Below are 14,287 nucleotides of genomic sequence, written 5' to 3' on the forward strand. Positions count from 1 at the left end.
CCTCATTTTCATGTTAATTGAGTCAATTAAGAAATTTTAATTGAAATCTAAGGAAAATACCCTGTGATAACCAATTCTGGAAAAAGGAGACATGTTTTAAAATACACCATCAAGAAGATGGTCAATCAGATAGAGGAATGCCATCCTCAAATTGTTATAAAATTTTGGAGTCTTTTCAAGTAAGTAGCAGAATGTTTATTTATTCTTATATGTGGGAAAAGAGCAGCCAGAGCTGGGCAGTAGAGTTAAATGCATTATCAGTTTAGAGTCCTTGCATGGCCACAGAAGATCCAGGTCCCCTTGAATTCCCTTGACCTTTATTTAGTGCTGACCATTGTGTTATAGATATGAATAAATCTTCTATGTTGCAACTCTCTGAACGATCCTTATTGTTTGCACTGAAGATTACTTCAAATCTCTAGGTTAAAAAAAACTTAAAACAAATGGTCACAGACACTTCTTAAAGAAAGAAGATTTTATTTATAAAGGAAGAATCTTTCTTCTGAAGGACAGTCGTTGGAGGTTTTGGTGGAATAGACGTCACTACATTTGTTAGATCTTTGGATAAAATGTTATATGGAGCAAGGCAAAAGAGTTGATCAGAAGCAAGGATCTCAAAATTAGTGGGTGGTCGAGCAATCACAAACCTGTTTTGGGAAAAAGTCACCAATAATATGGAAATCAATTCAAAACAATAGCTGTATTGGTCATGAGAAGAAAAAAAAAACCACAAATGTATAAAACAATTAGAGCAACTAACGTACAAAATCACTGTATTCAAAGACCTGAAAACCTACATAACATGGATGGAAAGAAAGAGGTTAACAGAAATTTATTTTAAAACAGCATCTTACACTGGTTCCTCTCATTGACAAGTTAAATGGTATGTTGGAGAGTAACAGAATTGTTTTTCTTGTAAGATATTGATGATGAAAAGCTTTTATTGAATAATAATACTATAGTTTTCAATGGCAACAATATTGGATTAGAAAATCAGCCAAAAATAGAGAAGTACTAATCTCACATGGCTATCTTTGCTTAACCCATGTGGGGGGGAAACTTGAAGGAATTTTAGGAGACAATGTAGAAATATTTGGCAGGCTATAAGGCATCTTATGTCCATGCCATAAGCCTCTGAGTTATTTCTTGAATTGGAAGATGCCTTTGGTTAATGGAATAGCATAAGAATTCTTGCTCTCTGTGAAAGAGAAGGTGCTAGAATAGAAGAGGTTACAGATTCATCCTCTGACTTAGATTACAAGAAAACTGTGGTGCATCAACTCTAATTAATGATGGATGCTAAAGTCCCGGCAGATCTGAAAGATACTATCGCCAGGAAGCCCTGTAGGTGAAAAATCTGATCTATTTTTGGATATTAGATATCTTTAGAAGTGGTTCTCAAGCTGTGGTCCATTGACCGCAGGGGTCCACAAAGCTTTGAAGAAATGCTATGATTTAAATCTTAAATCTTGGTAGTCTGTGGCCAAAAAAAATATTTAAAGGGGGTCCATGGTAAAGAAAAGGTTGAGAACCACTGATCTATACTGTTATATAGTCCACCATCTTATTGGTCTTAGTAGCCAACTAGAGTATCTTCAACAAAAGATCACAACTACAGTATCTTCAACAAAAGATGACAATCAGGACATAAAGACAATGGCTTCCTGTTCCTCCCAAGCAAGAGATATTCATCTGGAGACTTGCACATCACTGTCACAGCTAAAAGTCACTGAGACTCATTATCTGTGAATTTATTTCACTGGCTTTTAAAACCAATTGAGCCAGCAGTCACAACCGCATCTCATGACAGCAACTCCATATATTAATTATAACTGCATAATTCGCTAGTACAAGATGCGCTGGATGAAATGGGTTTAAAAGAGGATTAAACAGAGAACAATAAATTTCATATGACAAAAGAAAGCTCATTACTTCATTACTACTCCCGAATTCTGTCCTTTAATGATGATTTTTCATGGTATTATACATTTCCTAAGCTACTTTTTAAAATACAAATGCCATATAGTTTTTGAAATATTATTAAACATGCCAATATTTTCTTGCTGATGTACATGCAGGCAGATAGCTAAAACTTTATGAGAAAAAAATTCAATTTTACTATACTTTCCTGATTTCATATGGATTGGGATCGGCTTTCAGGCGATAGATACCGAAGCAAAGAATTCCATACATATCAAGGGCTTTAGTGAACACATCACCAAAGAAGAGCTGCAAAACAAGACAACACTTTTGATTCTATATCAACCATCCTTGATTAACTGAAGACCCATAAACTAGAAGTAGAAGATCACAGTTCAAAAAAAGGCAGGTTTCCCACATCACTTCTTGGGAAAATAGCAAGCTAAAAATAATTTCCATCAGCTCTTTCCAGGTTTCTGTAGATATTGCCAATGTGGTATTTTTGTTTTTGTTTTTTAAAAAAAGGTATTGTGAAGGTATGAAGGAGTGTTATAAAACAAACAGGTTTTTTTGTTGGATTCATCAATATGGGGCTGAGCAGAACTTACAACTGGCCTAGGAAAAAAATTGAAAAAAATCAGAAATAATAGAACTGGCAGTTTCTAGCAAATTTTTAATGCAAAGAATTCAGACGTGGAATGCTGAGCGGAATGAATCCATAGAAATATCAAGGAAGAGAGGATAATGTATCCATCTTTAGAGTCATAATCTGATTAGTTCATACTTCACACTTACAAAATTATTCCATCAGTGAAGTTCCCATCACAATGGAAGTGTCATAACACATATGGGAGTTGCTTACACTGTCCTAGAGTGTACATTTCTCAATTCAAATCATTCATCAGACAATGGACTTTAAAAAAAAAATTAGAAAGGTACCTTTTCCTTTTGAGCAGATTAACAGTGCATTCTTGCCTGGACCACTGCCATTGATCAGCTGTAAAAGCAGCTGTTCACTTGCCAGCTGTTTTTCTCAAGTATTGACAATTATGATACTCAGATAAGTAATGTGGAGACCCCCTGAAGATATCTTGCCTAAGAACAATTGAAAAGCTGGAGCCAACACAGAGGTGATTTCTCTGTTTTTCAAATGCAGGTCATATTACAACAGACACGCTGGCTGAGGAATTCTAGGAGTTGAAATCCACAAGTCATAAAAGGGCCAAGTTTGAAGACTCCTGTATTACACCAAACATATTTACTGTGTCCAGGTGCTCCTAACCATTAACCTTAATGGAAGCTTTGTCTACTGGCTCCAGGATAATGTTCTAAATCAGACATGTCAAACTCGTGATGTCACGTGATGTCGTGAGATGTATCGGGACTGTTTTGCCATTGCCGGCAATGGGGTGGGCGCTTCTGGCCTGCGGGCTGGCAGCTTGACACCCCTGTTCTAAATGCAAATTGTGATTTCAATATTCTATTTAGGACCAGCTTGGCAATGTTCAAGCATGTCATCCAGAGCCACATAATTATAGCTAACTCAAGACTATCAAATGCTTAGCTTGAATTAAATCAGCTGGCATCTAACAAAACTTACCAGAAGTCTTTCCATTAACTCTGGATCATCTACCAGTGTTAAAAGAGCCAGTTTACATCTGTTTCTAATTCCCCAGGGCATCACATTGCTATTACTGCCAATCAGTGTAGTCCCCTCTGCCAAATATTCTTCAAGGTCTGGGCTGGTCCCACCTGTCACCAGCGTCTGAAGCAAAGCCAGCACGTGGTAGTTATGGTAGGTCTGCAATGAGAAATAACAGAAAACCAAGGAAAACATTTGTGTCAATTAGACAAGAGAAAGGTTTAATTCAGTTCACTCAGAATTAAATGACCAGGCTGTAAATTTCACCTGATTGGCCAATCCCTTTTATACTGATTTGACTGCAAAGAAATTTGCAGATATGCACTTCTTTTTTTAAAGTGTATTCGCAGAATCAGGTTGTGGGTTTCTTGGGTCTGGTTGTGTCAGGCACGAAGAATCAGGACCTCATGTCAAGTTTCAGTTAAACTGATTTATTGCTCATGCCTACATGCAAGAATCTAGTCAACTAAAAGTACTACATTGGTGCTAGATAAAAGTCAATGGAATTCAAGGGGGGCTGGACTTGGATTGCTTGTGGCAACATAAAGACTCTAGGCTGATTCCTCTCTTGACTCTGGCCTCTGCCTCTGCTTCTCCTTCTCTGACAAGTTGTCACTCAGCATATTGAGAACACTGTTACAAGGCATTATATATGCCTAAGAGAGAGTCATATTTTCAAATCTTCTTTTTTATATTTTTCTGTTCCTCTAAAGTGCTAAGAGCTCTGTGCAAGTAGCCATCCCTGGTTTTTTGTATTCTTACAATCAATCAATCTTTTATTGCGGTCACAGACCAGAATTAAAAAATAAATAAATATTGAAATAAAATAGAATACAGCTGGAAGGGACCTTGGAGGTCTTCTAGTCCAGCCCCCTGCTCAAGCAGGATAACCTATACCATTTCAGACAGGAGATTGTCCAGTCTCTTTTTAAAAACTTCCAGTGATGGAGCACCCACGATTTCTGGGGGTAAGCTGTTCCACTGGTTGATTGTCCTCACTGTCAGGAAGTTTCTCCTTAATTCCAGGTTGCTTCTCTCTTTGATCAGCTTCCAACATGTTTGAGTTACTGGTCTCCAAAATTTAGGAAGAGTTATATAGCTATCTCACTCATTTATGAAAGAGGGGGGGAGGGGGCTTGACTGTTCAAGAAATATTCTTATTCTGAACAGTAGTAATCTTGTAAGGTAGGATGGTTTGTTACTATCTTAAACTTACCCAGTGGTAAGTCAAATAAGGCATATTAAAACTGGGTTCCTTCTGTTCTTATCGAACTATACTGTTTTAAACAAGCCACTATTTTGAAAGTCTTTGCTGAATTTGGAGAATCAAATAATTCATTTGAGCTGCTTCCTACCCTACTAGAAAATATCCCAGCTATGATCATATTCCACTTAGGATGAAAGCATTTTTCATCTATTTAAAAAGGTAAAGGTAAAGGTTCCCCCGCACATGTGTAATAGTCGTTTCCAACTCTAGGGGCCGGTGCTCATCTCCGTTTCAAAGCCGAAGAGCCAGCGCTTGTCTGAGGATGTCTCCGTGGTCATGTGGCCGGCATGACTAGACGCCAAAGGCGCACGGAACGCTGTTACCTTCCCACCGTAGTGGTCCCTATTTTTCTACTTGCATTTTTTACGTGCTTTCAAACTGCTAGGTTGGCAGAAGCTTGGACGAGTAACAGGCACTCACTCTGTTACGCGGCACTCAGGATTCGACCCACCAAACTGCCGACATTCTGATCGACAAGCTCAGCGTCCTAACCCACTAAGCCACCACGTCTATTTAGCACCCACAATAAGCCTAACTGAGCTGAACCTGAAAATCCCAGACCAATTTGAAATTATTAAGAAAAAAAGGCAAGCTGGTGAGCAGTTTTGAGAATACAACACAGTTTAATTTGGATGAAGGGGTAACTACAATCACTTCAGAAAATTCATGTCAACTTTTACTTTCTCACATCCCATTTTTATATTTTGTAAATATGAATAAAAAAGCTGAAAACCTGTTTGTTCTGAGATGTGCATATTATAATAAAGTTACTCAGAGCCTTGGTGGAGCAGTGGGCTAATGCCTCCTTAAGTAACACCAGCTGCCTGCAATTAGTGCAGGTTTGCATCCCACCAGGCTCAAGGTTGACTCAGCCTTCCATCCTTCTGAGGTAGGTAAAATGAGGACCCGGATTGTTGGGGGCAATTAAGCTGACTTTGTAATAATGCCGCTTGGGGTGTGTGTGAAAGCCCTAATAAGCAGGCATATACATAGAATGAAGGCTACTGCTAAGCTTGTAAGCTGCCCTGAGTTTAATTTGGATGAAGGGGTAACTACAATCACTTCAGAAAATTCATGTCAACTTTTACTTTCTCACATCCCATTTTCATATTTTGTAAATATGAATAAAAAAGCTGAAAACCTGTTTGTTCTGAGATGTGCATATTATAATAAAGTTACTCAGAGCCTTGGTGGAGCAGTGGGCTAATGCCTCCTTAAGTAACACCAGCTGCCTGCAATTAGTGCAGGTTCGCATCCCACCAGGCTCAAGGTTGACTCAGCCTTCCATCCTTCTGAGGTAGGTAAAATGAGGACCCGGATTGTTGGGGGCAATTAAGCTGACTTTGTAATAATGCCGCTTGGGGTGTGTGTGAAAGCCCTAATAAGCAGGCATATACATAGAATGAAGGCTACTGCTAAGCTTGTAAGCTGCCCTGAGTCTTCGGAGAAGGGCGGGATATAAATGGAATTAAAAAAAAAAGATCTGACAGACTGTTCTCCCCAAGTTTCCAGCAAACATATTTTGTGATTCTAGATGCAATTCTTTAATTGAAAGACTTTACAGATTGGAATGAGCCCATAACACAATGAAGATGTTACATGCATATTCACCTATTAAACATGAAATGCAATAGCTCTTTACCCTCAACTGTGCAAATGCTTAGTTGATGGGTTTGCAGTTTCAATTTAATATAAGCCAAAGAAACTAGGGTTTCAAATTTTAGTTAGTGCTAGCCAAACTTTATGACTAATATAGGTTTGGATGTCATGTGTAGCCACAACCAAGAGCATATGAGATTGGGGTATGGTGATAGTATATGCCTTTCAGGTTGATCAACCAGAGAAATTAAACATGTTGGACAAAATATTTGTTCCATTACACAGTAACTGCAGATATCCAGAACACTGTAATAAGGTTTTGATTACTGTTCCAATCAACAAGAAAGCATAAGAACAGAGCAGACAATATATTTGCCTTTGTCTGTGAAGACATAGGCCATTTTGGTGAGTTGTGCTCCATTATTTCAATAGCTGTATCAGCATTTTTTAAGATGGAATTATCCAGTATTATCCCGAGCACTAGGTCAGGTTTATCATGCTCAAATGGAATTGGCATTTTACATACGTACTTAGGTTTATAGGGCTGAGCTATATTTCTTTTTTTAACATCAAAAGGATTGTTGCATTCTCTGACTTGGAAAAAAAATATATAGAAGGATTTGTGTCCCTCTGTATTTTATTTGCTGAGTTAAATACATTATTGGAGTTTTCAGAATAAAAAGTCAGGCAAGGAGAGAGAGAGAAAGAGAGAGAGAGAGAGAGAGAGAGAGAGAGAGAGAGAGAGAGAGAGAGAGAGAGAGAGAGAGAGATCGTTTCCTATCAGAATATTCCTGCAATTTATTTATTCAAAGTTCATAACTTGCAGCTGTACCAGACTTCTTCAAAGTTGCTGCTGATTATTATTAATATTTGGCAACCAAAGAGGACAATTATTAAGCATATGGGGATTAATCATATCATTCAAATTAATTAAATTTGAATAATAGAAGGGACTTTGGAGGTCCCGTTCAAGACAGGAAAGCTTAAATTATCCTGGACAAACGGGTTGTACAATGTTTTCTTGAAAACCTCCAGTGATGTAGCACCCACCAATTCAGGAGGCAAGCTGTTCACTTGATTAATTGTTCTCACTTTCTACTTAGTTCTAGGCTGGATCTTTCTCTGACAAGTTTCCATCATTTATTTCTTATCCTGCCCTCAGGTGCTCTGGAGATAGGCTGAGCCATTCTTCTCCGTGACAGTTCCTCTAGTATTGGAAGTCAGCTATCATATCACCCCTCATCCTTCTCTTGACTAGGCTAGATTAAATCAAATTAAATTTAATCAAATTCATTTTTTTTCCTGCGTGCATACATTTTTTGCAAAGTGATACAGTAAGTTGTAGCCCCTGACCAAAAAATTGGGCATCATTGCTTTAATATAATCCCAAAGAAGGCTTCATTAGAACATCAAGAACTGCACTCTTAAAATCATATTATGTTGGGGAAGATGAAGAGCTATTTACTAATTGAAAAACTCTAATAATAGCCATCATGCCAGTATATCATAAGTACATCAACATTCTCTTTGAATTATATTTTAGCAATGCTCAACAATGCCTTGTAAAATCCAGTGTAAATAACCTATTTAAACGACAGTTAGGTAGTGTGTTTTACCAATAGATATCCACCCATCAGTGGTACTAATACCACTTTACAATGCTTTGGTAAGGCCACACCTGGAATACTGCATCCAGTTTTGGTCACCACGATGTAAAAAAGATGTTGAGACTCTAGAAAGGGTACAGAGAAGAGCAACAAAGATGATTGGGGGACTGGAGGCTAAAACATATAGGGAACAGTTGCTGGAATTGGGTATGTGTAGTTTCATGAAGAGAAGGGTGAGGGGTGACATGATAGCAGTGTTCCAATATCTCAGGGGCTGCCACAAAGAAGAGGGAGCCAAGCTGTTCTCCAACGCACCTGAAGGCAAGACAAGAAGCAACGGATGGAAACTAGTCAAGGAGAGAAGCAACCTAGAACTAAGGAGAAACTTCCTGACAGTTAGAACAATTAACCAGTGGAACAACCTGCCTCCAGAGGTGGTGAATGCTCCAACACTGGAGGTTTTTAAGAAGAGACTGGACAGCCATTTGCCTGAAATAGTATAGGGTTTCCTGCCTGAGCAGGGGGTTGCACTAGATGACCTCCAAGGTCCCTACCAACTTATTATTATATTATTATTATTCTGAAAGTTTCCAAAAAAAATCATTGTTGCCATATGTAACTTTCCCTACCATATACATTTCACGTGGAACTATTTTGAATACTGTTTTGCTTTGTAAGGATCTAGTTAGATTTTTTTTTGCATGCAACTCCCTTAAATATACCCATTTTTGTTTGAATGTTTTGAGCTGAGACATATTGAGAGAAAAATGCTAGTGATTCTGTGATTTCATTTCTGTCTATTCCCTGACAGAATTTTGGCAGCTGATGCCCTTTCTCCTGAAAAGAAATTTAACAGATTTCATTTACATTTCTAGTGAAAGCCTAGCAAAATTATACATTACCCATTTCTGGTGGCTCTGGGTAGCTAATAATGCTGTGATAAAATCCATAACGTAAACTTTGCATGGGCTAAGTGAAGAAATATGTTCCGAGAGTCTTCCTAAATTGTATCAAGAAAGGGACCAGTCTCAAGTCCAGTGACAGTTTTACCCATAATGTAGATTTCACCAGTGAAAAACTGTTGACAATAGATGTACCTCTGATGGATTTAGCAAAACACACCCTGTTAATAATCATTTGTGGTCACTGTGATCATTCCAGTCTTTCTAGTCCAAGACTGGAAAGAGAACAATCAAGGATTGATGCAAAGGTGCTTTTCCAAAAGGCAACAGGTCTTTCTTGTTTTTTTTCCTTGAAAAAGTTCCACTTCTCCTCCAAGAAGCTTCTTCAGTTCTAACTGCATGGTAGGAAATGGAAGGGTTTATAATTCTTTGTAGTCATCTGGTCGTTAGTTCTCTGAGTTTGGGGATTTATAGTCCATTTCCCCATCATGCAATTAGAACTGAAGAAGCTTCTTGGATGAAAAAAAAAATATTTTCAAGGAAAAACCAAGAAAGTCCAGTTAACTTTTGGCAAAGCACTTTGGGATAACCATGACCTGGGTGACTGAGAATCTCCATAGAACAAATTGATTGGGTTGGAAAGCCTGTTTATTCTCTTCGGTAGATACTTGGACTCTACCTAAGCACCATATTCTGTGTTCTTTGAATTGAGTCCCCAGGCAGTTGGCAATTCTTAACTCGGTGACAGCTCAGAACTCATATGTTCTCCAGCTCAGAAGGCAGTGTTGACACTTACGTTACCTAATTCGGAGTCAATTTAGAAGTCAAGGAGTGCCCTGGAACCTCTGTCATGGCATAACCTGTCTTGACACTGCTCTTTAGATGAGAAAGACCAGGGAAGACATACTCTAAAGCAGATGTTGATGCTGAGCCAATAACCAGGCCTACAATTTCACTTCTAGACCTAACAGTCCTTGATTTAGACCTTAAGCTTCATCTATCCAACTCTCATCAATACTGAAACAGAAATAAGAATATTTACCTATGTTTAGAAATAACTGAACCTGGCAGGGTGAGTTAGGAGTAACTTGCTGAAGGAAACAAGACCTGATTAGGATTACCTGTGCTTAGTAGAGTAAGAGAGTGGTGATAGTTATGAAAGAATTGGGCTTGGTGGTTGTTGCCTGTCTGTGAAGACTTTGATTGATTTCTGTTCTAGAATTTCTATCTGCAAAGACCTTCGACATTTGATTGACATGGTTTGTTTTTGAACTCTTTTTCTTGGGCTTGATTCTCTGCATGCTTTCTTCACTGTGAAGCTGCTTATGTGTGTATAAAACTTGACCTAAAGTTACAATTCTGAAATAAACCTAAAATCTTAAGCCAACTGAGGACTGCTGTTTGTGATGCCAAGGCAAGCCCTTTGTAAAAATCATTATGTATCTTCAGGGACACCAGTTAAGCGATCATGAATGTCCGGATAAATATCTCTCTTTATGGTAAATTAATTATTATAATTATTAATAATAATAATAGCTAGAGATAGCTATTTTTAGATAAGCAAAATTAATTCGACTGAACAAGGAAGATCAGTTTGTACTTCTGACAAAGTTGGAGAACACCAAGGAGCTAATTGATTCATCCTACAGAAAAGGGCAGTTTAATAAGAAATTTGAACTGGGTGACCTTTCAGGCACTTACTGTGCACAAGAGAGAATCCAAAAAGCTGTCTGAAAACAGTGCTCCTTTGGATAAATTATGGTCCAACGTGTCAGAGTTTTCCATTCCGCCCTGTTGAAAGAACTGTGCATTTGCAGCTACCTCTGCAGGAGAAGAAAATATCAAAATATAAACATACAACACAAGATCAACTGCTTGCATATATCAGCCTATCATAAATGGAAATTATAAGTTGGGAAAAACTCCACTAGGTTCATTGCTACAGCATGAAAATGCATACAAGTAGTCCTCTGCTTTTAACCAGGAGCTTAGCCATGGTTCAAAGTTATGAGAGATACCCCAAAAGCTACTTACTACCCAGTTTTGAAGTTCTAACATCATTCCTCTCCCATTACCTGACTGCATTTTGGGGACTCAGCAAACTGGCCTGCATCTATGACCATTGGCAGTGCCCCATAATCATGAGATTCACATTGGTTTTGCCGGAATCTGCTGTTCTCTTCGAGTCAAAGTAATGGCAAATGGTAATAGCCAAAAACAGCCCATAGTGAACAATGGGTTTGCTTAATAACTGTCACAAAAAAGTTGCAAAATTGGGTCTGGTCACATAATTACTCACTGTATGACTGTTGAGACTTATGACAGTAATTGCCAGGGTCAATTGCGGTCAAAACTGAACGATGCCCTGGACTGTGCTGGTTGCAGAAATTCCCCTCCCAGAGTGGTTTAATGGAAGAATTTATTTTAGAAAGCTTTCAAAGGAAAATTGTATTTGGAAATACACACATACATGCAATATGTATGTATATACATACTATACGTACATATGTAGCCAACGATATTTGAGTCACTTTCTTGTTCTTAATTTTGTTGTTCTTGTGAGTTGCCTTAGGTTGAGTGGCAAGTAAGCGGCTGAACATATAAGTTAAAGTAATAAATAAATTGTTTCCTTGATGGTCTCCAATTTTCCTAGATTTTCAATATATTCTGGGAAAGACTTCATCCAGTAGATTTTGTGGGTTTAATGTTTGTATTGTTTTAGCAGAATGCTGTTTTCACTACTTTGAGGAACTGTCAAAAGCTTTTTCTTTTCTTTTTCTTTCATTTCCTCATTCCTCTGGAGGAATTCTGAAAATTAGTCACCAAATTTCTCTTCCCATAATTTAAGAATTTCCACTGCCAGTATTGTCACAACTGTTTGGGTATGGTATATATATAGCAGTACATTTTAATTTAGTTACATGATGCACTAATTTACTAAGATCAATTATTAATATTAATAATCTTGTTTTGTGCATTTCAATATTATTTTACACAAACTGGCAGGGTTTCATCCCAGAGTATTCCTCAGCCCTATCAGAAAAGTCAAAGAGGCTGGATTGTCAATAGTTGGCATAGTGAAGATATATTCTCCCATTAAACCATGGCAGTTTTCCCAGACGCTTAAATGTTACAAACTGGGATACACAGACCCAGTTTGGTGCAGTGATGAAGGCACCAAATTAGAAACCAGGAGACCAATACTTTCTGGACTGACTGCATGATACACAACACTGTGTCGAACAATCACAGCAGGAAGTGCTGCAAAACAGCTGCATAGCCTCTGCAGTGACCTTGCATGCTTTGAGTGTACAGGGCATTTCTGCAATGACAGGAAAGAAATGAGCTTCTGATCCTCCATTGTCCCTAAACAGACAACAGCTTTTAGGTCCAGATATCCAGATTTGCCAGAATGCCATAGTGGTTAAGGCATCAGTCTAGAAGCCAGGAGACATGAGTTCTAGTTCCACCTTAGGCACAAAGCCGTCTGGAAGTCTGGGAAGAAGGCAAGGGTAAACGACTTCTGAAAAATCTTGCCAAGAAAACTGCAGGGATTTATCTACAAATCAACAATGATTTAAGCCATTAAAAAAGGAGAGAGGGCAATAGAAGTATAGAATATACCTCATCTTCTATTCTATAGAGAGAGAAGGGGGTGAGACTATTTTTCAAACCGCAGAAAGGCAAGACGAGAAACAATGAATGGAAACTAACGAAGGAGAGAAGCACCCTAGAACTGAGGAGAAATTTCCTGACGGTGAGAGCAATCATCCAACAGAAGTTGCCTTCAGGGGTTGTGGGTGCTTTCAAAAAGAGACTGGACCACCATTTATCTGAAATGGTTATCGAGTCTCCTGCTCAAGTTGGGGGTTGGACTAGAAGTCTTCTAGTCCAACTCCATTATTCTATGTTCTGTCCATCATAACTACACGAATTAAAAAATATCATCGTTCTGGGTGTAGCCACCCCTAGGCAGGAGTGGGAGAAAACCTCTCCAGATGGAAAGCTTTTGTTTAGCTTCCTGCTGAGTCTTTGTAACACTTCATTATATTTATTCTCCCGATAAGCCATCCAGACGTCTTTAAAGTTGCTGAATTAACATTTAAGTCAACCCTTTTATTGTTCTTTGGACACGGCATGCTGTCACTTTCTATCTGCAGATTCTAAAGAGAGCTGGCAGTAAATAAATAATGCATCAGGCATATTGCTTCGTGAAATTTGTTCCTAAAGAAAAAACTTACTAAGCTCGGTGATGACAGAGATCCGTTTGGAAAAAATGCGTGATTGAACTCCAATTGAATCTTCACTGAATCCCTGTGGATTAACTTTTGATATTAGTGGAAGAGGGAAGGAGGGGAGAGAAAAGAAACAAAGAAAATCAGGCATAAATATAAGAGGTTCTGAGTCTGCCAACAAATGCTTCTTAAACATTATTTAACGCAAACAAAGAGACATTTCTTTGGCCTTCAGTTCAGCTCCAGAACTTCATTATCTTGGAAGGTCTGCAGAATTACAAATGGGATTCATTTTGTCCAGGCTGTTTTTCTTTTTCTTTTTTCTTTTCTTTTCCCTTAATAACCCAGTTTAATTCACTTCTTAATTAATGTGCTGAACAGAATTCAGCTATTCTATAGATTAGGGTTTTCTCTGATGCTGCGGCTTTAAAATTGGAAAGGCATATTTCGTTGGTAAGATGTTTATGTGAATGGAAATAAATTCACAAGGTTAAGTGCAAGGCTTCTTAGTTTTACCTCTCCCCCAATCCTTGCACAAAACAGGAAGTAAAGAGATTGATAATTGCAAACATGTAAAACAGACATAGTTTAGAGAAACATAGATTTCACAGCTTCTGGTCAATTTGCGTGGGACCCTCTTTACTGCTTTTTCAGAGATGGTGCAAAGGCTTTATATATTCAGTACCAGTTTGGCTAATTAGTTTACAGTGCTTTAAGCTACTGCAACATGATAGGCAGTAGCAACAAACATGCATATTTCAATCTTCCTCCCCCCGATGTATTTCTCCTAAGAAAATCCCAGGAATATTCTCTTCTTCCCCTGGCTGCAATGACAAACCATTTATCCTACAACAGTGGTTCTCAACCTGTGGTCAATGGACTGGGGTGGGGTGGGGGCACAATGTCATCACAGGGGATAAACGAAGGCTTGTTGTGATTTAAATCTTCAGTTAAGTCTTGGGGTGTCTGTGGCCATGGTCTGTGGCCACTAGTTAAAGGGGGTCTGTGGTGAAGAAAAGCTTGAAAACCACTGCCCTACAGTATATTTCCATGCATTCTGATGGTGCATCAGGAATTGGAAAGTTACCAACGTGGAAAATCCACTATCTTTGCCG

The 14,287-nt window shown here is 38.4% G+C and overlaps 1 protein-coding gene across 1 annotated transcript in view; it reads right to left on the reverse strand.

Annotated features, from left to right (window-relative positions):
- Positions 1 to 2,118: 2,118 nt before the first annotated feature.
- KCNU1 (potassium calcium-activated channel subfamily U member 1) overlaps positions 2,119 to 14,287 on the reverse strand; it is a gene marked incomplete at both ends in the record, with an annotated part of 68,146 nt that continues 55,977 nt past the window's right edge. The window contains 4 exons of the mRNA XM_083368860.1: positions 2,119 to 2,229; positions 3,521 to 3,721; positions 10,639 to 10,760; positions 12,142 to 12,259. Of these exons, the coding sequence (XP_083224986.1) occupies positions 2,119 to 2,229; positions 3,521 to 3,721; positions 10,639 to 10,760; positions 12,142 to 12,259 (552 nt within the window). The remainder of the gene's footprint in view (positions 2,230 to 3,520; positions 3,722 to 10,638; positions 10,761 to 12,141; positions 12,260 to 14,287) is intronic.

Source organism: Vipera ursinii, assembly GCF_947247035.1.
Source record: "Vipera ursinii genome assembly, chromosome: 8".
Taxonomy (NCBI): domain Eukaryota; kingdom Metazoa; phylum Chordata; class Lepidosauria; order Squamata; family Viperidae; genus Vipera; species Vipera ursinii.